The 27,987-nt window shown below is 44.2% G+C and overlaps 1 protein-coding gene across 1 annotated transcript in view; it reads left to right on the top strand.

Annotated features, from left to right (window-relative positions):
- The first annotated feature begins 716 nt into the window (after nucleotides 1-716).
- The window catches only part of SYN2 (synapsin II), a 154,514-nt gene continuing 127,243 nt past the window's right edge, over nucleotides 717-27,987 (top strand). Inside the window, exon 1 of the mRNA XM_063411946.1 lies at nucleotides 717-841. Coding sequence (XP_063268016.1) covers nucleotides 717-841 — 125 coding nt within the window. The remainder of the gene's footprint in view (nucleotides 842-27,987) is intronic.

The following is a 27,987-nucleotide window of genomic DNA, read 5'->3' as shown; positions in this document are numbered from 1 at the left end:
CCCCCCGCCCGGCCAGATGATGAACTTTCTGCGGCGCAGGCTCTCGGACAGCAGCTTCATCGCCAACCTGCCCAATGGCTACATGACCGACCTGCAGCGGCCGGAGCCGCAGCAGCCTCCGCCGCCGCCGCCTTCCGCGGGCTCCTCGGGCCCCGCCTCGGGCTCCCCGGCCGCGGAGCGCCGGCAGCCGCCGCAGCCCGCTCCCCCCCAGCAGCAGCAGCCGCCGCCGCCGCAGCAGTCGGCGGGCAGCAGCTTCTTCAGCTCGCTCTCCAACGCCGTGAAGCAGACGGCGGCCTCGGCGGGGCTGGTGGACGCCACCGCCGCCGTCTCCGCGGCTGTCGGCAGAAAGTTCAAGCTGCTCCTGGTCATCGACGAGCCGCACACGGACTGGTAGGTGACCCCCTGCATGTCCCTCCGCGCCCTCACCATCATCATCACCATCACCATCACCATCACCATCACCATCACCATCACCATCATCATCCTGCTCCTGCCCCAGGTCCCCGCGGTGCCCCCTCGGCAGGTGCGCGCACACCTGGGCAGAGCCCCGGCCCCGCTGGGGGCTGCAGCGCATCCTCAGGGGCTGGAGCGAAGAAAAAACCCCAAACGCGGCGAGCCCGGAGCGCCTGGCTGGCCGTGAGATGCGTTTCCCATCACAACACTAAATAAAACATGCACAGCGCCCCGACCAAGCGTATCCTGCGTTCCCTGGCGAAATGCGGGACCCGTGTGTAGGGGCAGGTTGGATCGGGGTGTCCTGGGCGCGGATTTCCGTGCGGCTGTGGCGTTTTGCGGGTGCTCACTCGTGTTTACACAGCCCCCGCTGCTCCCGCGGCGTTGGGTGCGGGTCCTGCAGGGTGCCAGCCCCGCTCCGGGGATTCCTGCCGGGGGTTCATTAACCCGGCCGCTTTAATTGGGCTGCGTGCTCAGCTCCCATAGCTGACGGCACGAAAAATGTGGATTTGCCAAGCGTGGGACTTGGCCGTGAGCGAGGCTGGCTGGTACCAGCAGCAGGAGAGGTCATGGCTGTTGCAGACCCGTTTGTCGCTGCTGGATGCTCCGGAGGAAGGACACATCCCTGCCAATCCCTCCTCGCTAACTCGTGTGTTTGCACAATCCCCTCGTTCGCTGCTGCTAATTACAGTGCGGGAGGTCTTAGCAGCGCCTTCAAATGATGCAGAGTAAAACAAGTCTGTTTTTGTAGCGCTGAGATCACCCGGGAATGGATTGTGGGTTTGGGGGTTTATTCTCAGCCTCTCGGATCACAGCCTCGCTGTCTGGGCTCGGGCAGTGCTGTGATCTGATCCAATTCGCTTTAGAACCGTCCTTGAATAAAATACTCGAAAAGAAAATGTAAGCCTTCAACTACAGCAGATACGTTGTTTATGTTAGGATAAGATTACCTGTTACATTTCCCCGGCTTTTCCTTCTGTCTGGTTTTGTGCTTGGTTGTGTGTGTGTGTTTGTGGCGGGGGGGTGGTGATGGTTTTCTTTTTTTATTTTTTTTTTAATTTTTTTTTTTTCTTTTTGAAAAACCAAGGTGTTTGTATCAGCCAGACTGAGGCAGCCTCTGTAGCTACGTCATGGAGATGCATCCATGGACACTGCTCCCTGCCTTGCAGAAACATCTATTTATTTAATATTCTGTAGTGCACAGCTCTCTGCCTGATACATTCAATAACTCCATTTGTTCAGGAGGTCTCTTGCTGGGAGATTTCTCTTTGCTCACTGGAGCCAGTCTGAGTGAACATGGTTTTACTCTTGCTATTAGGCACAATTTTGTTGAATCACCTCACAAATGTGCTGTGAGGGCTTCAAGCATCACAAATAACAGTAGTTCGGACCAAAAAAGCCATTTCTTCTTTTTCAGGTACTATTAAATTATGTGCTATTAAATTCATCAAGCTCCCTATAATGTCAATATGTAATATGGACAAATGCACCCCAAATTAACACAATCTGTTGGTAGGGGCAAAGCTTTGGAAGCCCTGCCTGGGGAGCTCCCCCAGGAGCCCTCCAGGCAGGAGCCTCACAAATCTGCACCAGCTCACTCATGCCTGCTTGCTTTTGCCTTTTTCCCCTCCTCCTCACAGTGTGTGACATGGATACGTAGTAGTTCTAGAAAAACCAGTTTGTTGTTGCGCTGGCTCTTTCCTCTCCCAGAAACGGGTGATTTTGTAGGGGCAGGTTTTAAAATACATTCTGAGGAGTGCTGTGTGTGACCCTGGTGGGTCCCTTCGGGCTCCAGACCTGTGTGAGCTCTGTCATTCCTGCAGAGGAGTTTGTTCCACGCCTTGGGAAGCGCGGCTCTCCGTGTGGGGGATTTGACTCTGGGGGTGAAATGGAACGTGGATTATAATCTGGAAAAGGACAAGAAAGGCTGGCAGGGGCAGCAGGGGAGTGCCAGGGGCTGCTGGCAGCCCCAGCTCCCTGGCTGGGGGGGCTGGCAGGGCTCTGCCATGGGATGATGCTCTGAGCAAACCCTGGCAATGACAGCAGCACAGCATCCCAGGGAGCCTCCAGAAACCCTCCCAGCTGCTGGCCTCTAATCCTCAGGGCAGGATCAGAGCCTGGCCTTTGCTTTTGTGGTGTTTTGAGCTGCACTGTGCTTGTTTGCCTCAAACTGGAAACGTGTGTGGTGCTTGTGGATTGCAGTTTGACTGGAAACCAAAGGATTTCGGTCTGGGTCGCACTGAAATCTTTCTGCTTCAGTATCCTCTCTTCAGCAAGGGCCAGAGGCAGCACAAACCTTTTTCTGGCAGCAAAGGATATTCCCTCTTACCCCTGGCAGAAAGGGATGTTTTGTTTACAATATATTTTATTTCTGTGAAAGGTTGGCTCACACATCAAGTCCAGGATTTGGTAACCCAACGTTGTTGTTGTTGCTCATGGAATCATTTGGGATATTCTGCCCAAAACCAAATCCCAGCTGTTGCTTGCATTTTACATCCTTTTCTCAGTGACACCTTTCCTCAGTTTCTTGCCCTGAGAGGTTTATCCCATTGCAAGGTTTGAAATTCTACATTTCAATTACTTTACTTTTGTGGCATGGGACAGGGGAAAAATGGGATAATCGACTTATCTATATTAATTTGTATATTTTTTACCATTTTCCTGACTTCTTAAGGGAAGAATAAATGCAGTTGTGTCAAAGCACCCTCCTTTCTCAGCCCAGGGTGTGTCAGAGCTGTCTTTTCCTACAGGTTCTTTGGAGTCTCCCAACCACATTTAGTGGTTTTGCTTCTTCTGAACGTAGGGCTGTAAAAAAAGCTGGATCAAAAATTTTCCAGCAGCTCTGGTGGCAAGTGAAGGGATGGATTGAAAACAGACTAAAGGCTGTAGTCAATAAATCAATGGCAAGTGGCCTTGGTTGGTTCTGCTCTCATGGCAGACCTTGTCCTGGTCACTTTGGACAACAAATGACCCTGTGGCCCACAGGTGGAAGCAAACAGCCAGCAAGCATTCCCCCAGTTAGCTGAGAATTCCCTGTCATTCCAGAACAGCACCACCAGCAAGAGGTGGCCTGGAGTGCAAACCCTTCCAGAGGACCAGAGTCATTCACACAGATCCAGAGTAATTCATACAAATTTACATCAAGGCATTGGAAAAGCTTCCAGAGGACCAGTAATTCATATAAATTTACATCAAGGCATTGGAAAAGCTGATTTTATTTCCAGGCCTCTGTTCTCTGCATTTGGATTTGGTCCTTTCCCTCTGCAGCTGCCCCTGGAGCAGACATTTCCAACCCCTTCACCTCCAGAGCCCTCTGCTGAGTTCCCACCTGGTGGATGCACTGGGATGGAGATTGGGATACACTGGGATGGGGTCTGGGATGCACTGGGATGGAGATTGGGATGCACTGGGATGGGGTCTGGGATGCACTGGGATGGAGATTGGGATGCACTGGGATGGGGTCTGGGATGCACTGGGATGGGGTTTGGGATGCAGTAGGATGGGGTCTGGGATGCACTGGGATGGGGTTTGGGTCTGGGATGCACTGGGATGGAGATTGGGATGCACTGGGATGGGGTTTGGGATGCACTGGGATGAGGTCTGGGATGCAGTGGGATGGGGTCTGGGATGCAGTGGGATGGGGTCTGGGATGCACTGGGATGGGGTTTGGGATGCACTGGGATGGGGTTTGGGTCTGGGATGCACTGGGATGGAGATTGGGATGCACTGGGATGGGGTCTGGGATGCACTGGGATGGGGTCTGGGATGCACTGGGATGGAGATTGGGATGCACTGGGATGGGGTTTGGGATGCACTGGGATGGGGTTTGGGATGCACTGGGATGGGGTTTGGGATGCACTGGGATGGGGTTTGGGATGCACTGGGATGGGGTTTGGGATGCACTGGGATGGGGTTTGGGATGCACTGGGATGGGGTCTGGGATGCACTGGGATGGGGTCTGGGATGCACTGGGATGGGGTTTGGGATGCACTGGGATGGGGTCTGAGGCACAGATGCCCCACGGATCTGCTGGGGAGGGCAGAGCTTCAGGAGCCACGTGTGAGCTTGACTGGATGTGAGATTTCCACGGCTGTCTTACAGCTCGGAGGATCTTTGTTGATATTTTACAAATGGAGGAAACCAAGGAGTGAAATCATTTGTTCAAGGTCATGCAGGCGACTGCTGGCAGAGCTCAATTAAACCTAGACAGCTTGCTTCAACTGCTCCTTTAATTCTGCATTGAGTGTCCAAAATTTCCAGCTAGACAGGGTCATTTAAAAACGTGTTTGACTTCCTCAGGAAATAACCATTCTGTTCTATACACAAGGAATCCTGAATGTTCAGTGCTGCACGAGCAGTTGATGAGAGGCCATACATCAGTGGCAAGGGGCCAAGGGCCGTGTATAGATTATTATCTTTATTAAACTTACTATATAAGATTCAGAAAGCTGCTTCAATATTGAAAACTAATCATCACTTAGTGTGCCTTGTCCTTTAGAGCTTGAATATAAGACTTGTTGGCAGCAGCAGTGAAATTATAAAAAGAACAAAGCTGGGAAATTTTGTTCTTGTGTTTTTTGAAGCACAAATCTGCTTGTATCAGTACCTTTTTTTTTTTTTTTTTAACAGACAATTACGCATTTCACTTCATGTTTACTGCCTGAGTAGTTACTCAGCTTGTGACAGGCTCCAAAGATAAATCCCAAATGGCTGGGACAAATGCTAAATGAAGAGCGAACTTTCTGCTTTAAAATTACCCACTCGTTTATGGGCCAAGATTGCTCATCAGAAATATTTTTAATATGAGCACTGTTGTTGTAGTGCAGGAAAGCACTGCCTGAAGACACAGACATTTCATGAAGTGAGCAGCATTTGCTTCTCAGGGTTTGATTTTTGTTTTGGGGTTTTATTTCATTCAGTAGAAGGTAGAAACCAGTTTCAATTAAAACCGTGTGTGCTGTTTTTTGTCACTACCAAACATGCATGAACACACTGCAGTGACAATTTCACTGCAGTTCTTCTCTTCATTAGGGATGGCTCAATTGTGCATCGCTAATTAGGAGCTCCTAACTCCAGTTGGCCTGGAATTCTCCTGTATTTACATGTTGATTCAGGAGCTGCAGCTCTCATTTCATTCAGGGGGAGCCTTCCGTGAGTTTTCCAAATTTAGAAGGCGTCGCTTGATTTTAATAATGCATGAACGAGGGCACCTGCTCTGCCAGAGCTCCCTGCAGCCCTCTGGGGTGGCTCTGGAGGAGGACAGTTCTCACTGCTACCAGCAGAAAATCCAGAGCCAGGTGGGAAATGGGCAGGGAAACCCAGCCTGGGACAAACCTGGAGCTGGTTTGGAGGGGATGGAGGGGATTCCTTGGCACTGGGGCTGAAGGTGGGAAGGGTTTGGAGGCAAATCCAGCAGTGCTGCAGAGGAGGAAGGAGGTTTTTAAAGGGTCTCTGCTCTCCAGACTTTGACCAAATGACCAAATGTGGAGTGTAAGGAAAAGATACTCTTACCAGTATATTTTATATGGGAAGAAAATGCCTATCCTGAATCACCTTCATGAATTTAAAATGCCCTTTGCAACAAGAAACTCTTGATATTAAAGGAAAACAACCTTTGGTGTAACACTGTGGTATTTCAAGGAGGCAACAGGTTCCTTAAAGCCTCTGAAATGAGCAGGGGTAACAAAGGTTTCACTCTGGTTTCTCTCTAATTTTCACTTTGTATGAAAATTCCGCATTTCAAAATTCTCTTTGTGGGACATTTCAGCCTCACTCGAGCCTGTGGCCTTTGGAGAGGGTTCCCAGCCCTCCAAAAAGGAGCTTTTGCCTGAGGCCAGTGTGTGCTTCCTCCAGGCAGTAATTGGTGATTAGATCAGCCCTGCTTGCCATGGCAGCTCCCGCTCTGCATTAAGGGCTCTCTGCCTCTGCAATCCCAATAAAAACACAATTAAAGAGGGATGCAGGCACAAACAGCCCGTCTCTGCAGGCTGGGAGGGCTCACACAGGAAACCACCAGGAATTCTGCAGTTTCATCCTGGGCTCTGTCTCCTCAGCCTCTGCATGAGCTGTTCCAAGGGGTAAAGCAGAGCTCGTGGGGCCTCGACACTGCTTCTTTGTCCATATTTTAAATGTGAATTCCACACTGGGCAGGGGCTGGGGGAGCAGCGTGTGCAGTGCCTGAAGCATGGAAGGTGTTAAATCTGAATTTGTGTGTACAGCAACCTCACCCAAGCTGTGCTTTGTGATTCATTTCAAACTATGGAACGTGTTAAATCTGAATTTGTACAGCAACCTCACCCAAGCTGTGCTTTGTGTTTCATTTCAAACATGTTAACATGTTAAGTCTGAATTAACACCTGTTCAATTAGGGTTAGGGTTATGGAACATGTTAAATCTGAATTTAGCACCTGTTAAATTAGGGTTAGGGTTATGGAACATGTTAAATCTGAATTAACACCTGTTAAATTAGCGTTAGGGTTATGGAACATGTTAAATCTGAATTTGTGTGCACAACAACCACACCTGAGCTGTGTTCCATGTGCTTCATTTCAAAGTATGGAACACGTTAAATCTGAACTTAGCACCTGTTAAATTAGGGTTAGGGTTATGGAACATGTTAAATCTGAATTTGGCACCTGTTAAATTAGGGTTAGGGTTATGGAACATGTTAAATCTGAATTTAGCACCTGTTTAATTAGTGTTAGGGTTATGGAACATGTTAAATCTGAATTTGGCACCTGTTAAATTAGGGTTAGGGTTATGGAACATGTTAAATGTGGATTTGTGTGTGCAGCAGCCTCACCCAAGCTGAGTTCCATGTCTGCTCCTCCAGCTGGTGCAGCACCAGACAATGTCTGTGCTGGTATTTTAAGATGATCTAAGGAAGAAAATTGCTGATTTTTTTCCTGTTTGTCTCCAGTTCTGTGGTGTGTAGGGCTTGGCTGTGTTGGTATAAATAGGCAGACTCAGCATGTGAGAGAGATTACCTTTCTGACAAGGTGGAAAATGAGAACCCAGTCTCTCTGTGGAAAACACTTTCTCCTCCACGCTCTGTGTGTTGCTCTGTCTGAACAAGCTCCTGCAGGCTCTAATGTTATTTTAGGCAACTGAGAGTAAATGAGATGGTGCCCACAAATTTGGACAGATTCTGGTGTCACCCCCTCCCATCCCTGTCCCCTGTGCTCAGGATCCAGGTGATTTTTTTTGTTTTTTCCCTATCTTGAAGAGACAATAGAAATGCTCCTGAAGCCAAATGAAATCTCTAGGATCACGTTCAGGTGGATGGGTGGTACTAGAGAAAAAAGTTTGCCAACGTTCTCTTCTAAAGTTTGCCTTCAGAGAGAGGAAATGGAAAAGCTGACAAGGAAATAATGAATTTCAGGGAGGTACATTTCAAAGCAATGAGACTGAAGTGAGAGAGAAAAGGAATAACAGATTTCTTGGTAGACTGTGGAACCACCTAAAATAAGAAATTCTGCTTTGCAACCTATTCAGAATTTGATAATGGCTTGCCAGCAGCAAATTGTGACCTGTTGAAATAGGAAAGGCATGGAACAAAAGGGTGTAAAAACTTTAATATTAGATGTTTTATTCTTCATCCTGCAGAAGTGTGTGTAGAGGACTTCCTGTTTCATTTGGATGGGGTTTGCCACTGTGAAAACTACAGGACACTGGAAAAGCCATTTCTGCTGGAATCTTTCCCCAAAAGATTGATGCTAAATATTCCCCCAGGATTTCTCAAAAGTAGTGACTTCATTTTATGCAGTTTTAGTACCCAGTTCTTAACAGCACCTTGTGGGTGACCCACAAAATGTCACATCCAGCATCACATAATTGTATCCCATTAGGAATGCTTTGTACTCCAGCAATCTGTTTGAATACCACTGAAATAATTGATGTTTGGGGGGTTTATACATTTATAAAGAAGGCACACTGCAGTCTGCATTTAAAGATGTGACGAGACTTCAGTGAAAATCCGTGTTTGAGTATAAACTTGTGCTCGAGGAAGGGAATAACAAATGCAGGCAGCCAGGTTTGGATACAGAACCTCCCCAGAAGGAATTTGGACCTGGTTGGCTGAACACAGCAGCAAAGGGTAATTACAGGCAGGTGGAAAAATCATCAAGAGTGGAGAAGAGTAAATTGCAGAGAAGGCAATGTTGTAGATGACAAAAAGCGAAACCATAAATAATGAAGTAAAATGTTACCTGCAGCAGTGACATTGCTTCCAGAGGAGTCAGCCCACCTGGAGGAGTGACAAAGATGTGCAGGGAGGCGAGGAAACCTGACAGAACCCGGGGTGGGAGGGCAGCCCAGCCCTGGCTCTGCAGTGAAACCTCCCTGCTTGGCTGCACTGCTCCTGCTGATTACCCAGATTTATCTGTGCCCAGTCACAGCGGCCCTCCCAGGCAGAGCTCTGTGCTCTCAGCTGGCAGGGACAGCTGCAGGCTGCTTCAGGTTTGGGCAAAAAGTGCAAAGGTTTGGTGCTTTTTTCTGTCCTTTTCTCTGTCCTTTTTTCTGTCCTTTTCTCTGTCCTTTTTTCTGTCACCCCTCCCTGGCTGGCACACCAGTGTGAACGAACAGATTCCTGACCAACAGCTGCTGTGATGCCTTGTTGGGCTGCCTAAAAGCAGAGGGCAGACAGAATGAAGGGAATGAAACACATTTGTGTTTACTGAAGGGCCTTCAGGTGCATTTCCAGCGTGTAGAGGATTTCCTGTTTCATGTGGATGGGGTTTGCCACTGTGTAAACACTGGAAAAGCCATTTCTGCTGGAAGCGTGTTTCCCCAAAAGGTTGATGCTAAATATTCCCCCAGGATTTTCTAAAAGTAGTGAACTTCATTTTACGCAGTTTTAGTACTCAGAATAAAAAGAATAAAACATATAACATTATTATATGATAAATACATCCAATTCCACATGGTTTCATAGTGTGCTATGAGTGCTGAACTTGTTTTACTCTAGAGTTCTTCTCTCAGCCATCTACTGCTCCACATAAATAGAAATCCTAGGGATACTTTTAATGAGGGGAAATTATTTATGAAGCCTTTGTCTTTGAACAGATAACCAAAAGGAATTTTCCTGAGTCTTGTGTGGCTGTTCCCTACAATACACATCAATAAATGACAGGAGTGTTTGTGATAGGCCTGTGGAGGTAGCTGTGTATATCTGTATGCAGAGGGGGTTTTTGGAGAAGAATTTGTAGGAATTTTCCCAGGTGGATGCTGTCCAGATGGAAAGCAGTTCATGGCTGTGGTTTTCTTGCTCTGGAATTGAAGGAAGCTCCTCCATGGTGCCAGGGAAAAGTCACTCAGCTTTTTTGAGGACAGGCCTCATGAGCATCTATGGTGGAGAAATTCTGGGATTTGGAGATTCAGGATTTGTTCTCTGCCTGAATCCTTTTAGTTGCACCCATGTTCTGGGATTTTCTGTACTGATTAATTTTCTTACCAAGGAAGAAATGTCTGATGTGAACCAGCAGCAATGAGCAATGTACACGAGGGTAAGATTATCTTCCTTGGCAGTAGAAATACATGGGATGAGTCAAGAGAGACACTAAATTAAAGTCTAATTAGTGTGCATGAAGGTTTTCATCATTTCTTCTCCAATCTCTTCCACTGGTTTGGTGAGGGTCTTACAGCTTTTCTGTTAAGTCTTGCAGTTGTTTTATTCTTTTGTTTGCTGGAAGGCCTTTCCAAAAAATCAGGCAGCTAATGAAGCTTTAGGGTTATTGTTTGGTGGGTTTCCTTCTTGTTTTCTTTTTATTTTCCCCCCTGAATATTGTGACCCATTATAAATGTCTTTTTCAGCTCCCACATCCTTGGCTGTTGGGCTGGGCATTGATGACAAATCAGCTCCTAAGTGGTCTTCAGAGTAAAATACAACTGCACAGTAAAAGGAGATGGCAGAGTGTGATTGTTATTGCCCAAATCCCTGGGTGAACATGTCCCTGTATTTCAGGAACAGCTCTCTGGAAGGCTTTCAAGGTAGCACAAACACACCAGGTGCTGTTGGCCTGAAATCCAGGCTCTGTGTGACTTTATGTGGCAACAATAGGATTAAATCTCCATTTTCTGATTTGCTGGGCTGATGGAGGCTTTCCCTGAACGTTTGTTAGGGTAGAACAGTGAAATTGTGGTGCTTTCTGTGGAACAGAATTCCAGGAGTGGTTTCAGCCTTTGGAAATACACAAGGAAATTTGTTGTCTGTCTGTCTGTCTGTCTGTCAAGATGGGATGAAGGCTTTGTGCATCTCTCTTTGTGCATAACACTTTAACAAACAAACTCTTTAAACTCTTTAAGGTTTAAAGCCCATGACTTCATTTCAAGGATTTTCCATTTTGGGGAATGTTCAACCGGGTGTTTGAAAGGAAGCAAACCTAATTGGTATCAAGAAAACGTTTATTTTTGAGGGCTGAGCAATAGCTCTAAAAGTCACTTTTGTGTTTCTTTAATTAGTCTGTGTTTTAGAGTGGCTTCTTTGATAGATGACTGAAATTCTCTAGATGTACACACTGGACTCCTCAAGATAAGAACAGAATTTTTTCACTTTGAGGACTTCAGCAAATAACTTTCATGTTGGAAAAGCGGATTATGTGTAACACATAAATCAGAGTTAATGATGTTAATCAGCAAAAGCAGCTTGTTGTAAAGTATCAAAGCCCCCATCTCTGCTGCACCAGGGCTGTGCTGCTGATCTCATTAACACACACAGCTAATTTCATTTGGGGCAAGAGGCAGCTCCATCTGCACGTGTGTAAATGTGTGTGCACATCTGGCTGCCTGCAGTGATCCAGGAGCATTTTCCTGGAAGAGCTGTGCAGGGCATAAAATTATTCTGCACAATGAGGGCAAAATCCTCAGTTTTGTCTGAAATGTTGCATGAAAGCTCAGGGTAAAGCCTGTGACTGTAGGAGCAGCAGAAGTCCTGTAGGTCTGTAAATGGAAAATAAACTGATTAGGAACAGCTCTGATCAGATAGTTACAATTATAAATATTCAGTCATCTTTAATACCCTCTTGAGAAATATTTCTGATTGGATTCCAGTGTGCAGGACCTGCCTGTGTAGCTTCTTTTATTGAATTCAGATGGAATAAGGTTTTTTGTGTCCAAACTGCAATTAAAGTGCTGCACAGTTACAGAATTTACAGTTCTCTTTGTCAGCTGTCCCCAGCAGTACTGCTGCACTTTCTGAGGTCAGTGTGCAGTCACTTAACCATGTTAAAACAAAATAGAGCAGACTGCAAGACCTATTTAAAAGTTGAAATTTGTACTAAAAAAGAGCATTTCAGAACCTGCTTTTGCTTGAACCAATCATTACTGAGACCTTTTGGAAGAAGAAAAATCCAAGTATATGACGTTTTCACGTCATTGTCTTTTTTAATTAAAAACTCCTAATCTGGCCCTTTGTGCTGAAACCAAAACTGAACATTTAGGGTGAAATTACTGTGGAAGTGGCAGTGAAAGGCATCAAACAGCGATTGGGCACGTTCTGTTCACAATCCCTGTGTTTATTTACCCTTGTGTTGTTTCCACACGAGCAGTGAAGTGTCTGCATGTGCCAGCAAGGATGTTTTGGGGAAATAATGTGCTGTGGTGAGTCATGGCATTTTAACTTGCTGCTCCTTTTTGGAGGAGCTGTTTCAAGCTGCTTGTTGATTTTTCTGAGGAATTGATTCCTGATTTTGATCTGTCACCTCTCGTTTTAAACGGGCAAAAGTTGTGACATTAAGTTAATATGACAAAAACGGTGATACTCTGCTAATAAATTTCTAGCTTAAGCTGTAAACTGGTGTAAATACCTCCACAAAAACAGGAATTCTGAGGCTTTTCCAAGCAAATCAAAGCATCCAGCACAGCTCTGTGACCAGGGGAGCTGAATTCCACGATCATTGTGACATTTTCCAGTTCCCCTTCCCACCAGCCATGAACAATCACCCCTCAAAACCATCCCCAGGAGCTGGGAGAGCTGCAGTCCCCCAGGAATTGTCACCTGGGAAATTCTCTTCCTGTTCACCTTCTGTTTTCTGGAGTCCTCTTAAGGAGAAAGTTGGAAGATAATGGAAAATTTAGACTTTCTCAACAAGAATTCATCACAGAACGAAGAATGGCATAATTTTTACTGTGCAGCTCGAGAGGCTGCCAAAAAAGTGAAATACTCTCCTTTATTCAAACACATTTTCTCAAAGGTAGCTGCCTGATTTCTGCATAAACCATCCTTGTAGCTAATGTAGCCATTGTGAAAAAATCCCCTCTCCAGTGTTTTGCTGGGATAAATATGTGTTTAGTTTATGCCTTGTGCACTTGGAGAAATTCTCCTTCCATTTATGGCCTCTCTTTGGAGAACAGAAAAACCAGATAATTTGGGACTCGCAATTCTCCTGTGGCTCAGCCCCTGAGAGATCACCTTGCTGGAATTCCTTTGTGTTGGAATAAAGGGGGTTACGTTCCCCTGCTTCTTTGTGTTGGAATAATGGGATTACATTCTCCTATTTCTGCAGCCTTCCAAGAGCCTTTCATGAGGAGCCTGATTAAATGCAAATGAAGGTTCCACCAAAAGGACACTGGAAATGAAGGGTTGGAAATTGGCTCTTTGCTCTGCTCACCTCAGCCAAATTGTCCCTAATCCCCGTTTCCAGAAGTTCTGGTTTTGCTTTCCCCTCCTCATCCCTTCCCCTCTCCCATTCTTGTTTATTCCTTTGGTCATTCAGCTCTCACTGAATTAGAAAAACCCAGCTTGTAAAGGGCACATGGGCTGGAGGAAATTATCCTTGCTCAAGCTGTAATAATGGATTTGAAAATTCTGGTTATTAAAATACTCAATTCATCACAGATACATTGAATTACGTTCAGTACCTGAACAGATCATTGTTTTGCCATACATTTAAATTACAGGATGAAATTAGGTTGTCTTAACTCAAAGATCTTTCTTTGTGCTCTTGCTGTCTGGATGAAATTAACTTTTTTTCTTGCTGTTCCTCTTTAACAGAATTTATCAAAGGTAAAACACCAGCTCTCCTAATTCCCTAGAATATTTATTTATAAGAATCTATTATTGCCACACATTTGTGTTGCTCTTTATCCCAAAATCTACTCCTTCCTTAAAGCCCAATTGACTTTCCAGATTCCCTGTGATGATCTTGGTGTTTAAAAAGAATCAAACTAAGGCAAGATGTGGAGAGTACTTAAATTTAAATATTGGTTCACACGTACTAACAACATCTTGTAGTCTCAGTAGCAATTCAGGCTTTGGTAGCAATTTGGTCCCCATAACTGGATAGCACAAATCAGAAAGAAATTACTGTAATATGCAATTTTCCAGCCTGCTTTTGGGTGAGTTATGAGAACACTGGAGGAATATTGGAACAACATTTTCACTGGGGAGTGTTTGAAATATGCAGCAACTTCTCCCAGATCTTCGTGTCCTTTTCTCCCAGACATTTTTAGCATTGCAGCAGTTCAGCTTTTGAGGAGACAGATTGGGCAAGTCCTAAATTTTTTGAGTAAATCACAGGATGCTCCTGGAGAAGGAACATCCATTAATAATCTCAATTTTTTCATCTGACTCCGGATTGTGATTAAAGACAGAATTATATGGAAGAAGTGACAACTCTCAGAAGCAACTGCTTACATTTTGCTGTTAAGGCCAAGAATCACTGGAGAAACAAATCCTCATGGCAGACTGGGGAATGAGAGAAAATCTCATTCACCTTGTCAGGACTGGCAGGGCTTTCCTGCACCTGTGATTTGTTTGCTTGAATCACGGGCCACAGGGTTACAAATTGCAAAATAAATCAAGAGGAGGGTGAAATTGAGAGTTGGACAGCTTCGAGTTAAGGCTCCAGTTCTGCAAGGATGGGCAGAGTTGGGACAGAAGATAATTTGGCTCTTGGTCAGGTATTGATCCGAAAATTACTTTAAAACACCACAACTTATTGGTGATCAGTACAGGAATTGCAGGCAAGGCCACATTTGCCTTTTTGGTTTTCAGTTTTCTTACAAGTCAGGAGTGCTTTTGGTGATGTCATGTAGGGAACTCCCTGAGTTTTAGATTTTTTATCAAACCTAGCAATATAGAATTATCATACAAGTGAGAAATTCCATCAAGTGAAGAAATGGATTTAAATCCAAGCTGGTCCAAGCTGTGCCTTGTCACCAGCCCAGAGCTCTGACACATCCAGCCCTTCCTTGGACACCTCCAGGATGCACCAAGGTCGACTTTTGTAGCCTATTTTTGGTAGATTAAATATTTGTGGAACACAGTGACGTTGTACAAAGCACTGGGATTTAAAATAAACACAAAGAGCGTATTTTCTGTGTTGAATTATTATTTATCACTATTTCTTTGCTGCCTTTCAGATACATCCAGAATGAGCAGCAAAACATATTTATCCCCACGGGCATCTAGCAAACGTAGAATTAAATACATAAATACTAACAGAGAATGTTCAGTGAAGTAATTATAAACTGGCTTCAGTCTCATGTCCCATATGTTAACCAGCTTGGAATGCTAAAGATTTTGGGTGGCAAAGAGCATCTTTTGTCCATTTGACTTCTACAAATATTTTTTTTTTAATGATTAAGAGATGATTCCTGCAGTTCTGAACCTTGCCTTGGGATTTTTTTTCCTTTCACTTGGCTTATCATTTGGAAAACATTTGGGGAAAGGACGCCTTGACCTGCTGGCAGCTGATGATGATGGGCAGCAAAGACTAAACCTTGTCCATTGCAGCAAACCATTGGAACAGATCTGCCACATTTCTGAAGCAGAGGCTTTTATCCAAAGGAATTGTAAGTTCAGGGTTTAGCTCTGTCTCCTGCATTTCCAGGGCTGGCAAGGATTTTGTGATAAATATAAAATTGTGCATATTCGGGTTGTATCAAAAAACAACCAGAGCCCAAGGCAAATACTTTGTAGTTGAAAGAAATCGAACTGTTTGGATAAATTAATGGAGGTGGAAGTTTACACTGATGTTTTGTGACGATGGACTTTGTTTCATCCTTGGATTCCAGCAAAAGCCCGAGCAGAGGTGCTGGGGGAAAGGGCAGGGTGGCGGCACTGGGACAAAGATGCTCGGACAAATTCCCGATTCAGACAGCAAAACGCTGGAGGATCGGCCCTGGAAGGGAGAATCCTTCGTCACAAGAGACGTCTGCGAGCTTGGAGAGAGAATCCCCGGCGGGGGGAGAGGCAGAGCCGTGACTCAGCTGCGGCTGCTGCCCCGCGGGGCCGGGGGCGGCCGCTGCTGCTGCTGCTGCTGCTGCTGCTGCTGCTTCTCCTTCTCCTGCTGCTGCTGCTCCTTCTCCTGCTGCTGCTTCTCCTTCTTCTGCTGCTCCTTCTCCTTCTCCTGCTGCTCCTTCTCCTTCTCCTGCTGCTGCTGCTGCTGCTCCTTCTCCTTCTTCTGCTGCTGCTTCTCCTTCTTCTGCTGCTCCTTCTCCTTCTCCTGCTGCTCCTTCTCCTTCTCCTGCTGCTGCTTCTCCTTCTCCTGCTGCTGCTTCTCCTTCTCCTGCTGCTGCTGCTGCTGCTGCTGCTCCTTCTCCTTCTACTGCTGCTGCTTCTTCTTCTCCTGCTGCTGCTTCTCCTTCTTCAGCTGCTTCTCCTTCTCCTTCTGCTGCTTCTCCTTCTCCTTCTGCTGCTTCTCCTTCTTCTGCTGCTTCTCCTTCTCCTTCTGCTGCTTCTCCTTCTCCTTCTGCTGCTTCTCCTTCTCCTTCTCCTTCTCCTTCTCCTTCTCCTTCTCCTTCTCCTTCTCCTTCTCCTTCTCCTTCTCCTTCTCCTTCTCCTTCTCCTTCTCCTTCTCCTGCTGCTGCTTCTCCTTCTCCTTCTCCTCCTCCTGCTGCTGCTGCTCCTTCTCCTCCTTCTCCTTCTCCTTCTCCTTCTCCTTCTCCTTCTCCTCCTCCTGCTGCTGCTGCTCCTTCTCCTCCTTCTCCTTCTCCTTCTCCTTCTCCTTCTCCTTCTCCTTCTCCTTCTCCTTCTCCTTCTCCTTCTCCTTCTCCTTCTCCTTCTCCTTCTCCTTCTCCTTCTCCTTCTCCTTCTCCTTCTCCTTCTCCTTCTCCTTCTCCTTCTCCTTCTCCTTCTCCTTCTCCTTCTCCTTCTCCTTCTCCTTCTCCTTCTCCTTCTCCTTCTCCTTCTCCTTCTCCTTCTCCTTCTCCTCTCCTAGCAAGCCACTACTACACAGCTACGGGCTAAGAACTGAATTCTGAATTTCCATTTCAGCTCCTTCCCACTGCCCACAGTCCTTCAGCTTCTCAAAGTGGTTTGCAAAGCACCTGCCGAGTTTTCCCCTGGGATTGAGGGCAGCCTTTGTGTTCTGTGCATTTCCTGTGCATACAGAGATTTTCTCAGGCCATTCACCAGCTGCATTCCTGTAGCTGTCCAAAATTAGGTGAGGGAAATGCTGAGCACTGAAATACTGTTAATTTGGATTAATAAAGCCTCTTTTCCTCCACTTTTTGGGAGTTGGGCAGTGTAGAAAAGTGTTGTTTGATGCTCTAAAAAACTCATTTTCACTCTCCCATTCCGATCAGGTCTGGTTTTGTCTCAGTGGCTCGCATTCCCTTTGGGGAGTGAAATGTTATCTAAAATAAGCAGTTTCATGCACTGTCCTATATAACACAGGCACGACTCTCACCAGCCTTGCAGGCAGTTTGTTGAAGAGTTCCAGCCTGGATCCAATCTCAGGTTGTTTGCTTTTCCTGACATCCTTAATTTTAATTTGCTTCCTACGCCGTTGCAATGTGGGAAGGTGTGTGGAGGAGATGATTATGTAAAGGGCGGTGGTAGGAGAACAAACATCAACAAATACCTTTGGTTTTATAGCCAAAATCAGGCAGCAGTTTCCCCTGACAGGGGAAAATTGTAATGTTCTTCCAGAATAGGTTTGCAAAGAAAGCAAAGGGACAAAATAATGTCTGACACAACTGAGGATGGGGTTTCCTGTGTGGAAGTATTTCCTTTAACCCAGTATTTTTCCTCCTGCAAACAGTGTAAGAGTGTGCTTCAAATGCTGCTGTGGAGTGTCACAAAGGCTCGAGATGCATGGAAAAAGGGCTGAGGAAAAACCCAACACCTCGACTGACATTACTGGGGCAATGAACCTTTCCATCCAAGGGGAGATGTGAGAGCCTGGATGAGATGTGGGACTGCAGGCAGCTCTTAACAAAGCTGCTGTTTATTGCAGAGATGGAATTACAGCAATCTTGGGCCGTGGGGGAGAAGAGCCAGCCCAAAGCTGCCAGTCCCAGCTGAAAGCCTGAGCTTGAGAGACCCCTGAGTGCTGGGTACAATGCATTATCTCTTTTTCTGTGCTGAACGTGCTAATTTACAACATCCAACCAGTAACAGACACAAATCCTATAGAATCTACATACAGCCATTAAAAGTCCTACATTCCCATCCTGTGTTACATTTTAAACCCTAAAGCTGCTCTCTAGACCCCTTTTTCTCTTCTCTGCTGAACTGGCAGGGTGTCCCTGCCCCTTGGACTCCCCAGTTTGCAGCAGCATCCCAAGGACATTGTTCAGTCCACAGGGACCTTCCCTTCAGCCCACCCAGCCACTGCCTTTGCAGTTGTTCAGTCATTCCTGGCTTGGCATCCTACACATCAAACCTTCCTTCATTTCTGTTTCACTTACAGGTTTCATATCCTCAGATTCTTTTGCCAGGCAATCATATTTGTAAGGCTCTCCTGTTCCATCTCTTCCAACAGGGAGGCTCTGTGTGGGTGCAGAAGCCACCCTGAGGCTTTGGTTGTTCCCTGTGATCTCCCAGAGCTCCTGTGTGTGGCTCAGGGGCTGGAATTGCCCCGTGAGCTCTTTGTGTTCCTTTTCAGAGGTCCTGGTGCCAAACCTGCCACAAGTGACCCCTCCCCAGACACCCACAGCAGCCCTGCAGCCAGCACCAGCTGAAATGGGTGCCCTCTGGAAAGCACATCCAGCAATTTGTGGTACTCAAACAGATTTTAACAGGAGTTTCTGATGTTTTGTGTCTCAGGTTCTGCTGCTCTTACCCTGTGTGTGCACCAGCCAAGATACAATGACATTAATTATTTTTTCACAAGACCAATTTTTTGACAGCAGCATTTACTCAGGGTGCCAAAAGGCTGTTCCTGCCTTTCTTTACTGCTTGTTCTGCTAATTAACGTCAGCATTTGATTGATAATGCGTTTAATTATACCCAGGTCGTTTGTTTGTTTTAACTCTCAGCTTCTCTAAGCAAATGGAAACTCTGCTGTCCTGTGCTCTCCTTGAATTGTGTTTCTTAACAGTGCCTGGCAAAACAATCCCACATTTTCTTTAGGTTTGATGACTTTTGGGGCTACCTAAAAACAGAGACCAGACAGAATCAAGGGAATAAAAAGCAGTTCTATTTACTGAAGGGACTTCAGGTACATTTAGGGCAGACAAAGCCCCCCAGGGCTACACCCAAAATGGCCAACAGGTCCCAGGTTTGCACCCTTTGATCAGTTGGGTCCATTTGCAGATTGGGGTTCATCTCCAATTGCAGCTTCAGGGAATGAAGTCATTCAGCCCAAGTTTGCTGCCCCAGCTCCCTTTTGTTGCCATCTCTCAGGCCTGAGGCAGTGAGGTGTCCTTGACTGCCAGGCCTGGAGAGGAATTGCTGTGTGTGCCCAAACTGGGGGAGCAGCAGCTCCCACTGTGTGTGGAGTTTGGAGTTCTGCACTAAAGAACTGCAGGAGTACAAATAAATAAATATAAAACATAAATCCTGAGGCATCAGGTTTAGGGTGAAAAAGGCTTCACCCCATGTGCTGCACGGGTCCCTGAAGTTGTTCCCTCCCCCAGTAAAATCCCAAGGGTCCTTAGGGGTGTTTCTTGGGAATTTTTATCCTCTTGGGTGGTTCCTCTCTGCTACCAAAGCCCTGAGCAGGTTTTGGGCAGGATGTGCCCGTGCCCTGCCAGGGTCACCCAGTGGCACTGCCATCCCAGCTGTCCTCTGCTGTCACCTCTGTGGTTATTTCCCCTGGTGCTGCCAGGATCTTCACCCATCCTGAGCCAGAGGAGGCCCAACACCCTGCCTGGCTCCTCCTAGTCTAGAAATGGGATTTAGAAAGGGGATTTGGAAATGTGGAAGGTTTTACACATCTCCACAAAGGGGAAGGAGGGGCCTCAAGAAAAAGCCTGGCTCCTGATCAGCTCCTTTCCCCTGCTATCGACTTTAATTAGAGGCTGTGGCATTCACTGAGCAATTTTAATAATGTGTGCAATAGGTGGAATTCAGTTGCCTTGGCATTGATTGCAGTTGATAGCAGGGTTGGACACCCCAAAAATGAACCTCCAGCTATGATAATGGTGCCAGTGGTGACAGGTCCATTTCTCTCCTGCCAATGCCACGCTTTGTCTGATCACAGGACAGCCAGCCCTCTGCAGCTCTCGGATTATTGTTTGCATTTACGAGTCTGGATTTACTCTGCTGTGAATAAAGCTGTTCTCCACCTTCTGTAGCACGCTTGTGATGCTCACTTGATTTGTAAAGGGGGCAGGATCTACAAATGAGATCAGTTCTGTGGGGTAAAAATGGAGTTTAGGGAATTGCAAACTATGCAAGGCACTTTTACCTCAGTGTTTTGAATTCTTCACCTGTGAGCTGTGTGTTGGACTGTCCTGAGCCTGTGAGAGGATTCCTTTGTGATTTCTTGCAGAGGGGGGTGATGCTGGCACAGAATCCCTGTGCCATCCCCTCCTGCCCTGCTGCTTTCGCTGTGACTCAGAGCAGGGTTTAAAAATAGCCTCCTTCAGATGTATCCCAGCAAATGTACCAGGGGAGAGCATCAGAAATGATTGCTAAAGAGCCTTTTAGCAGTGACAATATTGAAATCAGGCCGTGCACATCTGGGGAGGAGATTTGCATGGGCTCTTTGAAGTTCCCTGCACGAGGTGGCTCTGAGCAATCAATTCTTTGTGTTTTGGGGAGGGGAATCACCTCCCCTGATGATTTTGGCTCCTCTCCTGGGGACACACACAATAATTATTGCAGGTTTTTTCTAGAGGTTATAACAGATCTGCTGTCTTAGGTACATACGGAAAAAAAGGTACAAAATGTGAGTTTTGAGCTGTTTTAGCTGACCCAGATTTGCTACTCAGAGTTCATCCAGAGCTAAGGATGTTACAGACCTAATATTTCAAGTTATTTTCTCATAGAAAGTTTTTCTGTTTATTTTAAAGGTGAAATATCAGGTCCTCATATACTAGGTGCTTTTTCTGAGAGGACAGGATTTTCCTCTTTTAAAATACAGTGGTTTTGGACAAGATTTAAATATATTCAAATATATATATATATAAAAAATACACATTATATATTTTAATATATCTTAATATACAATATAATAATATATAATATATAATATACAATATACATAATACAATATATAATGCATAACGTATAATATAATATATAATTAATATATACTATATACTATATACTATATACTATATAATATATAATATATAATATATATAATATATAATATATAATATAATGTTAAATTATATATTATATATTATATGTTATGCATAATACACAATACATAATATATAACATATAATATATAACATATAATATGTAAAATATAATATATAATATACAATATATACTATATAATATGTAATATATAATATATATAATAAATAATATATTTAAATATTTAATGTATATGTTAATGACTTCACTGATAGCCTGTGGAACAACCTGAACATTGCACAAATGTCCTGTGTGTGTAACCACACCATGAACTTTTCACAGTGCACATTATTTGTGCCCTGGGGTGCTTTGCTCTCCAAAAAAGCCTGAAAGCCACACGAAACCCAGACCTGGCTCTCAGAATGGGCTGATATCGATTTCAGGCTCCTGAAATTCCTGGAAGCAGCAGGGGTGAAGCCTTGGCATTCAGCATCCCTCAGCTCAGGCTCAGTTTGCAGAATTAGAAGTCAAACCCACAACTCTGCTGCTCAAAGAGCCCAAGTTTGTAAGGAAAAATACATTTAGAATCTAGGATTTGGATGCTGAAGTTTACAGAATTGTAGAATGTGTTACGAAAGGAAAATGTGTAAGATTTTTGGTTTCTCCCTTTCATTTTTTGGTTTGGTTTTTTTTTTTTCCCCTCTTTTTTGTTTGTTTGTTTTTATCTTTTGAGTGGATTTTTTTTTGTTTGTTTTAGAGGTTTTTGTTTTCTGCTTTTTGGTTGGTTTTCTCTCCTCCTCTTGTATTGTTGTGTGCTTTCTGAGGCCTTTCTCTGCAGCACAGCCATTATTTCTTTGCAGTAGGAGCAACCAGAAAAGGGTAAGCAGGAGGGGAAAAAACAGTTCAATTTATTTTTAAATATTTAAAAATAATTTAATTAACTTTTTAAAATATTTAAAAATTTGGTGCCAGTGGTGGGGAAGGAAAGGAGGAAAGAATCTTTGGGGCTGCAGAAAACACAGACAGGAACAGGAGCTGCCATGGCCATGAAGCTGGGGAATGGGTTTATTGGCTTTTATTTTGGTTATTAGGAAGAAACCCTCAATCCAAATTCAATTTGTTTTGTTAGTTTTTTTCCCACCAATCCTATACATCTATAAATGTCTCCAAATTCTAGTTGTGGTGAACAAATCAAAATAAATCCATTCTAGCTGTGATGAACAAATCAAAATAAATTGCTGGGTTTGGTACGTGCCATTCTCCAGTTCAGGAAGAAACTCAAATGAGAGAGGAGCAGACCTGTAAAGAAACTTGGATGGTTTCAGCGTCAGCTCTTTGTGTGAATAAGCAGAAGTGTAGAAACTCGGTTTGGAGTGAGCATTTCAAGGTGTCTAAGCCTTGTTTAATCAGAATTTAAGACACTGAAGGTCACCTCTGCCACTGGAAAATCTAAAAGAAATATCAGTGCAGCGAGTGCAAGGCTGAGCCTCTGCAGTGATAACATTTTGTTGTTAAAATCTAGAACAGGGACACATGAGAAAAGTGGAAATGATTCTCTTATTCTTACAAAAGGGCAGGCTGTGGTTCCCAAAGCACCCGTGGAAAGAATGAAGGAGATTTTCTGTATTTTCTGTTTACACTTCTGCTGATCAGAGTCAGGGTCAGGGAGGGAAGCAAATCCTCTGTAACACTAAATGTCCACCCACTTAAATGTTTTTCAAAAATTGATTTCCCCTATATAAAAGTTGCTTACTCAGTGGCAGCTGGTTGAATAGAATGGGGACAGTTTTCTCTGACATCCAGGAGATTTTATTTCGAGTTGTGCTGAGTGGATGCTCAGTATATTTCCACTTCCCCTAGCTGAAAAACGAGTTCATGGCAAGAAGAGTGCGAGCTGTGCTCTCTGCAGCTTATTCCTGGGAATAATTACATTTAAAGGGAGAAATTTGACAGTAGGGGATTGAGAACACTCTTTAAGAAGATGTGGCTGGTTTGTGTCGGGGTTTGGAACCAGAACCCCCAGCTGGTGCTGGAAGCTGCAGAAACACAAACCCTGGCACCCTGCAGGTGAAACTGGATTTCAGGGTTTGCTGTCTGTCAGCAGGGCAGAGCTGATGTAAAGGGCATTTTTAACTAATTAACAGCCAGGTAATCATTCCAGCTGCTGGAAAACAGCACCACTGCAGTTATAAGTGAATTCTGGTTGCAGGTTATATATTCCATACAGCTGTTTTCAAGGAGCACGAGCCTTGGAACAGCCTGGGAATTATCCTGGAGGAAAGGGGTTGTGCTTTTATCCAGCCTGTTGTCTTGGTGATCACAGAACTTCCTGCAGCAGAAAAGGATGGGAATGTGCACAAAGCCCAGAAAATCCTGCAATAGAGGGTTAAATCACCCCTTCTTCAATAAAAACAAGGGAATTCTTTCACAAAATAAGTCTGGACAAGTTCTGATAGAGAGGGGAGGGTCTGCTGAGAAATATCAGGTTTATTTTACTTTTCTAAAGGTAATACACACTGATTATGCTGGTAATAGTGAAAAAACACTTTCTGGTACCATTCCCTTTGCTTTGATGAAGGGTGATTACACTGGGACTCAGGTCAGAAAGGTTAAAAATCAGGCTTCAGGTTTGGAGTTCTTTTGGGTTTGTTTTTGGGGGGATTTGTTTGTTTGTGTTTTTGTTTGGGGTTTTTTTTGTTGTTGTTGTTTACGGTTTGGTTTGGGGCTTTTTTTACTGTATGAGGGATCAGTTTTACAAAATTCTCTGGTATTATCTAGCTGCTGATGCCTGAGAGGCAGGCAGGCAGGAAATTGTTTTGTTTACATTCCACAGGGCTCCTAAATGTCTTTTAATGACCGTGTTCCCTGGACTGTGGCACCAATTCCATGGGCTGGAACACTGAATTCAGGAGCAGCAGTTGAGTGCCTCAGACACCTTCCAGCAGGGTAACTCCACATTTGTTTTCCTGGGAGCAGAGTTTTGCTCCCACTAATTAACCCAATAAAACTCTTATTTATTTCTTTGGGAGCTGAGGATGTGGAATTAGGCCAGCTGTAATTTCCCAAGGGAACTTGCCAGACATTTTCCACTGTGTGGAAGTTCAGGTTCTGCACTCCCAAAGTGCTGAAACCATCGGAGTGGAGGATTTGACACCAATATTTAGAGGGAAGGGGGTTGGGAGGTTCCCCTTTTTAGAAATTTGGAGCTCTGTTGAGTTCCTCAAGCGCAGAAAACCTGAATAAACCAGAAAACCATGAGTAAAACATAAATAAAAGTACCATGAGTGCTACCTGAGCCTGGTGGCATGGAAAGACAGCTCTGCAACCACTGAATATCAAGCACTGGCATTGCCAGGAAAAGGAAAAAGAGAAACCCCAAAGCCAGACAAGTTAATGGCAGGAGCTATTGTGAATATTTGTGTCTATTTTGCACACACACCATATGGCAAATATTCAGATTGCAGCAGCCCAGCGTTGGGAGCTGCTGTGTCTGAGTGGAGGTCAAATCTGGATTGATGTGCTGATCAGTTTGGTGCAAGTTTCATTTGTTTCATGCCTCACCTCTCAGAAATCAAAATTTTGCCCTTTTCAGTTTTGAAGAGTTGAGTCATTTGCCTTTGAACATTCTGCCTCCAGTCAGAAGCCAAGTTTTTTATAAAGAGCAGAATTAAAATGGAAGGAAAATGCATTGTGTCTCTCACAGCTGAACTACAAAGATGCAGAGGTTGGACATTTGTTTGAACCAACAAATTTTGTATTTTTAACTGTGCCTTTATTTGATGTGCCATCCTTCATTTGGTGGCTGCCTCAAGAACATTAAATAATTTCTAATCCTTCTGTCACATTCCCAGTAGTGGGGCAGCCTACAAAAATAAAATCTCTCAGTCACGTTAATCAAATCTTTTATTAATTTGCATGGCAGTCTGTGGATTTTGGAAGCTCTGAGTCAGCATTCAACTTCAAAGGAGGAATATTCAGATTAAAGCAGAGTGGATGAGTCAACTCACCAGCTTCTGGAATGTGCTTTTTATCAAGGCAAAGCAGTGCTGGAGCTCAGGATATTTGGGAAAAGAGAGATGCTCTGAGTGAGTTAGCTTGGGGCAAGTACAAGGTAATGCAGATTTCCAGCTTCCCGTGGGTGAGGAATTATTGGAATCTTCTTAGGCTTATCCAGCACCAGAAACTCGTGTCCAGTTTGCAGAAACCAATTAACTAACACATTGTAGAGGGTGTTATGAAAGGAAAATGTGTAAGATTTTTGGTTTCTGCCCTTTGTTTTTTGGAGTTTTTGTTCTCTTTTTTATTTGTTTTTATCTTTTGAGTGGATTTTTTTGGTTTGTTTTGGAGATTTTTGGGGTTTTTTCTGCTTTTTGGTTGGCTTTCTCTTCTCCTCTTGTACTGTTGTGTGCTTTCTGAGGCCTTTCTCTGCAGCACAACCATTATTTCATTGCAGTTTATTTTCTTTCTCTTCTCTTTGGTTTGTTTGTTTTTAAATCAGATTAACTATACAGGCACCACCATGTGCAGAAAGTAACAGAAAATGAGATATTCCCTGGCAATGAACTCAATTTGTATTTGTGTGCTATGAGAGCAGAAAATGCACACACACCCCATGGGTTCTTCTTTTTTTTTTCTGAGGCTTTTTGCTGTTGTTTAAATTTCTGCCTCCATTTTCCATCATGGTATTCCTCATGGATATATGTCACTGATTTTTGCCAGTTAAGTTGGTGGGGTTTTGGGATTTTGGGGGGGTTTTTTGTTTGTTTTTGGTTGTTTTGTTTGGGGTTTTGTTGTTGGGGTTTTTGGGGGGTTTTTTGTGGTTTTTTGTTTTATTTTTTGGGGGGTTTTTGTGGGTTTTTGTTGTTATTGTTTGTTTTTGTTTTGTTCTTGTAGGGTTTTTTGTTTGTTTTTTTTGTTTTGTTTTGTTTTTGGTTTTTGTTTTGGTTTGGTTTTTTAAATTTTTGTTGTTGTTGTTTTTGTTTTCTAATTTATTTCCTACATATTGTTTATTTGACATTCCAGTTATTTTAGTCCGAGCTGGAACTCATTCAGGCAAGTTTTTGGGGTTTCTGTGAAAATGGGGATGAACCTGGCTAATATCTGTATTTTCCATTGGTTCTGTTTCCCACAAGATGACATAACCACAGGAATTAGAGAAATTTCTGAATGAACATGTTACTGCTGCAAGTTCTTGAGGAAGCAGAGAATTCTCTGAGGCCCAGAGCTGTGCATGAAACACACAAAAGCAAAATTATGTGTAGTGTAAGTGACACGATTTTGGGATTATTTTACTTGTCAGCAGCGAGTCACACCTCACTTATATTAAACTTCTATTATCAAGTGACATTTTGACATCTGAGGATAGTCATAATAGCATTCCCAGCAAAATGGGCCTGAAAGGACTTCAGGTATCTGATGCTTATCTTCTTTGCACTTCTTGTTCCTTCAGGATTAATTTTTATTTAAAAAAAAAATAAATTAGAAGCCAGTTCTTTTGTAGACCTGTTGTAAATGTGCTGCACTTCAAGTAAAATTTTGGCAGCAGAGGTGGCTCAAATTTTGTTGTAGTTCATCTGTTCCTGTGTGATAAAGGCCCAGACAAGCTCCAGGACATTAGTCACTGCTTTCTGCAGATTGCTGATTTCCCTTTTTTTCTCCTTTTTAAACTGTTCAAGCATTACTGATGTTAATTTGTGCACACAGCCTCAAAGATAAGCCGTGAAATGAGAAATGGAATTTGGTTTGCACAGCTCCAGAGCTGAAAGGATGAAAAACACTGCTTAGAACTGATGGCTTTTGAGAGAGGTGGAGGTCAGGCCAAATGTCATAATTTGATATCACAGCTGTCTGTTGGAAATATGTTTTTTTCAGAGGAGTTAGAGCTGTAAAAATGAGAATAATTCCACACCTTTCTTTTTTTCTCCTCGTCCTGCTTTTTCAGGCCCTTGTTCTGCAGAGCACCTGTGTCTGCACCCTGCTTGTGGCGGGCTCTTTTTGAATATTGATATTTTGGGGTGGCTCCTCCAGAACTTGTCGCACCTTGAGCTGTTAATTAATTTCCATCTGGTAATTGCAGAGGTGCCCATCGGTTGTAATCCCCAGTTTGGTTTTTTTCGTCGTTGTAGGGATTTGCTTGCTTGGTTGGTTGGTTGGTTAGTTGGTTGGTTGGTTGGTTGGTTTGTTGGTTGGTTGGTTAGTTGGTTGGTTTGTTTGTTTGTTGGTTGGTTGGTTGGTTGGTTTGTTTGTTGGTTGGTTGGTTGGTTAGTTGGTTGGTTGGTTTGTTGGTTGGTTGGTTTGTTGGTTGGTGGGTTGGTTGGTTGGTTGGTTAGTTGGTTGGTGGGTTGGTTGGTTGGTTAGTTGGTTGGTTTGTTGGATGGTTGATTTGCTTGGTTGGTTGGTTGGTTAGTTTGTTGGTTGGTTGGTTGGTTGGTTGGTTAGTTGGTTGGTTAGTTGGTTGGTTAGTTGGTTGGTTGGTAGGTTAGTTGGTTGGTTGGTTGGTTGGTTGGTTTGTTGGTTGGTTGGTTTGTTGGTTGGTTGGTTTGTTGGTTGGCTGGTTGGTAGGTTAGTTGGTTGGTTGGTTGGTTGGTTAGTTGGTTGGTTTGTTGGTTGGTTGGTTGGTTGGTTAGTTGGTTGGTTTGTTGGTTGGTTGGTTGGTTGGTTAGTTTGTTTGTTGGTTGGTTGGTTGGTTAGTTGGTTGGTTAGTTGGTTGGTTGGTTGGTTAGTTGGTTGGTTGGTTTGTTGGTTGGTTGGTTGGTTAGTTGGTTGGTTTGTTTGTTGGTTGGTTGGTTGGTTGGTTGGTTGGTTGGTTAGTTGGTTGGTTTGTTTGTTGGTTGGTTGGTTGGTTTGGTTGGTTGGTAGGTTAGTTGGTTGGTTTGTTTGTTGGTTGGTTTGTTGGTTGGTTGGTTTGGTTGGTTGGTTGGTAGGTTAGTTGGTTGGTTTGTTGGTTGGTTGGTTGGTTGGTTGGTTGGTTAGTTGGTTGGTTTGTTTGTTGGTTGGTTGGTTAGTTGGTTGGTTTGGTTGGTTGGTTGGTTTTGTTGGTTGATTGGTTTGTTGGTTGGTTGGTTAGTTGGTTTGTTAGTTGGTTAGGTGGTTGGTTTGTTGGTTAGTTGGTAGGTTAG

This window comes from Prinia subflava, chromosome 14 (genome assembly GCF_021018805.1).
Source record: "Prinia subflava isolate CZ2003 ecotype Zambia chromosome 14, Cam_Psub_1.2, whole genome shotgun sequence".
Classification (NCBI taxonomy): Eukaryota; Metazoa; Chordata; class Aves; order Passeriformes; family Cisticolidae; genus Prinia; species Prinia subflava.
The sequence above is the reverse complement of the archived record's forward strand: the minus strand, read 5'-3'. Positions and strand labels throughout refer to the sequence as shown.